We start from the raw sequence: 3,768 nt of genomic DNA, 5'->3' as shown, positions 1-3,768 counted from the left end.
TATTTATTTATATATTTTATTTGTTCTGAGTAATTTCTTTCCATTGCTTATTACCTTCTTTCTATGTTTTTGAAATTAACTTGTTCAGGTTTCAAAACGTTTATCATATTACTTTTAGAGATGTTTTAAAATCTTTCAGCTGTTTTACACATTTTCATTTCCTCTAATTTTGCTTTTTTCATTTTCTTTTCATTATTATACAAATTAACCCCTTTTACTGTTTGTTTTTTGCATTTGTTCTAATCCTTTTTGTAAACACGCAGATTTCTCTTCATTCACACTGACTAAATTTTGACAACTTCTCATTAGAGTCTGGAAGCATCTTAATTTTTACTTTATACAGTAATAGTGTTTTAAAGTCTGACAAATCCCTAAAATTGAGAGCATGTGAGCTCATAAATAATATGTTGGTTAGTTCTTCTGTTGGAAAACATGCATGTTGTGTGTTTTTATTCATGTTTTATCTGGTTTTATTTTACACATTGGGACAAGAGGACAGTTTTGCTCAGCTGTGTTCCCTCCTGTGCACGGTCCTGACTGACAGTAAAAAAAAAAAAAAAACTGCTGGTGCAGTTGCTGCAATTAAAGCCAGATCTTTTTTCTGCTTGTGAGAAAATGTCAGTTGTATTTCCCGTGAAGGTCACGCTGAGCTCAGAGCACTGCAGCGTGTCTGACACCTGACCTCAGCATGGAGAGGTTCGACGGAACAAATTGTGTTTGAGATTAAGGACGTGTGCGCCCTCAGAGTAAAGTGTGTGCTGTGATCACAGCAACATATTTTAGGATCGCAGTAAAACATGAGCGGCCTCGCTTTAGCGGTCAGCTGTTATTCGACGCCTCTAAAACAGTGGTTCCCAACTGGTGGGTCGTGGTCCAAAAGTAGGTTTGGGGGTCCATTCTGAATCGTGACCATATTGAGTAACTATATTATTGTCCTGTTGTTGGTGTTATGTGGTTAACATGCTGTGCCTTTGCAGTGTCACTAGTCTTGAAGCAATATGAAGCACATTTTTGGTTGCAATGCTTTTTATTAACTAAATTTTAACCCAGTGATGTCATTAGGTATGGCGTCTAAGGCTTCAGCCCTGAGTGTTTTAATATTTATTTAATTTTATTGTATTTTTTACAAAAATAATGAGGCCTAAGCAGGGCTGGGCAATATAGAAAAAAAGTCTTATCACAATCTTTTTTTTTCATATCGGGTGATATCGGTATACATCACCATATACATCAAATCACTATTTCTTTCAAGCTTAAAGGTTCCCTTTTACTCCTAAGTGAGCCCAAAGGCGTGAGGCGCAGGGCAGATGCGTGGGAGTTGGCAGCCCCGGTGCAGAAAGGGTTAACATAATTTTTAAATAACCGAAATACCCAACATGGGCAGGATTATGTCGGTTAGTCATTTGCGCGCGCTGGAGCGGTCTGTTGCACATGTCTGTTGCACATGTCTGTGCTGGAGCGCTGGAGCGGACTGTCGGACATTATTTACATTTTGTAAAATAGAATATGTGGTTCTCTGCGTGCAGACCTTGAAGTACTGCCTGCAGTGGCTTGACCAGTTGGGAAGCAGTGCTCTGATATTTGTGTGTCTTGAGGTGCTCTCATTGTGACCTGCGCGGCCTCCTACCTGGCATGTCTCCAGAGCAGTGATCCCCTTCCTGAGGCGGTCGGCCACAGCTTTGGGGATCATGGCATACAGCAGAGAATCTCCTCTCTTCTTCTCCTCGTCCAGCTTCTTGATGATTTCCTGCAGCTGAGCATATTTCTGTTGCTCCTGGAGGATCAGAAACGGGACAAAAGAAGCCCACAGTTACAGTCTCACCTCTCGTAAAGCTCAGAAATCCCTCTTTGCCTTCTCTAATCCTCTTAATCCACATTTCTCCTGCATGGCTGCGGTGGATTTAATGGGTGAAATCAATCCGGGAGCACCTGGGCTCACCTGGTCAGCCCGTTTCATGGAGAGAACTCTTAATTTCTGTGCACTCAGTGTATCATATAACACAACTTCTGCTTCATACAAGTCTTATTTTAATACATTTCACCAGGCAATATGAACCACTTTTCACCGCTTTCCTGCTCTCTGAATTTGTACAATTAAATTTCCCAGTTGAGATCCTCGTTCATTTTTTCACCTGGTCGAGGGCCAGCTGCAGCTCGGCCGACTGTTGTGTCCCGGCCAGAATCAGCTCTCTGCTGGAGTCATGCAGGTTCAGATCGTTCACGTACACCCCCATCTTTATCATGTCCTCCACCGTCTCTATGCTGCGAGAACGAGGAGGAGAAATGCAGAAACTGTAAATAATGTAAATGTAAATGAATTCCCTGAATTAGCATCCATAAATCCATCTCCAGAATTAGAAACGATTAGAGGGGGGATGCAGCGGAACATTTTAATATTGAATAAATAAGGTGGCAGCACACTGCTGAAGATCACTGAAGTTTATATTTTCTGCAATGAGAATGAAGTCAAGAAAATAATATTCAGATTATTCAGATAGGTGAGCACAGTGGTGTTGTTTCAGCCTCGAATATTTTATGAATAGCCCCGGATCTAAATAGACTCTTGTGTTAAAGTCTTAAGCCACCTCAAACTTAATTATGAGGTTAAAGTAAACATATATGCTTATTTCTCAGTAATCTCTTTACTAAAATACAACCAGGACATGCAGGAAATATATATACAAATATATAAAAATAATGGATGTAGCTGCTGTGACGTCACCCATTTTTTTGTTGACTTGTTTGATAGCTTTAAATTTGGCATTCATGCTGTCGCCATCTTGGTTTTTTGGAGCCAGAAGTGACCATATTAGACGGGAGGGTGGATCTGATGGAAAATCTGGATTTTGGCATTGATCAGGTTCGGCAGCCGCCTCGTGGAGATCTGCTCTCTTCTGCTTTTCCAGTTTTTGCTGTAAAGTTTGGCACTGAAACACGAGAATCTTTGGAAACTGTTTTTGGCTTCATGTTTGAGGCTCGGAGGCTGATGGTTAGTTAAACGTAGTCGGTGCGTTTGCTCTGGTCTTACATGGGTGTCCCCAGGAAGATGAGGGAGTCCCACTGGGGGACGTACTTCATCTGGCCCTTCAGGTGCAGAGGTTTCTTTGGAGGTTCCCTCATGTCCTCAAAGATGGTCTCACAGCACTTTCCTGCAGAGAACCATGAGGGACAGGTCAGCGGGACTGTGGCGGTTACAAACACGTCAGTAAGAAGTGAAGCGGCTCTGACCGGTGACGGTCTGGAAGGCCAGCAGCTCGATGTCTTCCCCTCCAGAGTTCGCAGAGCTGTTGTACTGCATCAGGGGGCTGCTGTACTCCTGGTCTGTGCCCTTCATCTCCTCCACCGCCTTCGGCTCTGATGGACGGAGATCAGCAGAGACGGTGAGAGGAGAAGTGAGTTAACCAGGAAATAGTTGGGTATGAGAATATATTAGAAACACATCAGTGTATTATGAATTCACTTCTTGTGCGTTGTTGAAGGTTATGTTCCAGATTGTGTCCGTTATGTTGCATTCTCACACAAAACATGAAGATAAAAATGTGTGCTGTTGTTTCCTGGTGACATTATTACACCCTCAGCAGAACGAAACAAATGAATCTTCTTGTTTTATTTCTTTGTTTTCTGACGTTCTCCTGATTTTCCTTAAAAACTATATTCTGTTATATATTTATTTTTTTAAAGGCATGTTTTCTTTAAAAATCACCAAAATGACACAAATTATTGCTGGATTTTCAAATTTGAGCACATCCATTGGGACGTTGAAATCAT

The 3,768-nt window shown here is 41.6% G+C and overlaps 1 protein-coding gene across 1 annotated transcript; it reads right to left on the bottom strand.

The window, feature by feature from the left end:
• Positions 1-1,627: 1,627 nt before the first annotated feature.
• On the bottom strand, positions 1,628-3,512 carry LOC121966300 (soluble guanylate cyclase 88E-like; the record flags this gene model as incomplete). Its single annotated transcript, XM_042516405.1, has 5 exons — positions 3,461-3,512; positions 3,229-3,354; positions 3,029-3,149; positions 2,133-2,262; positions 1,628-1,774 (listed from the first exon to the last, which is right to left on the bottom strand). Coding segments are annotated over exons 1-5 (576 nt in total), but the record flags the coding sequence as incomplete, so codon positions are not given.
• Between the last annotated feature and the right edge of the window lie 256 nt (positions 3,513-3,768).

Source organism: Plectropomus leopardus, unplaced genomic scaffold (genome assembly GCF_008729295.1).
Source record: "Plectropomus leopardus isolate mb unplaced genomic scaffold, YSFRI_Pleo_2.0 unplaced_scaffold23914, whole genome shotgun sequence".
NCBI classification, from domain to species: Eukaryota; Metazoa; Chordata; class Actinopteri; order Perciformes; family Serranidae; genus Plectropomus; species Plectropomus leopardus.
The sequence above is the reverse complement of the archived record's forward strand: the minus strand, read 5'-3'. Positions and strand labels throughout refer to the sequence as shown.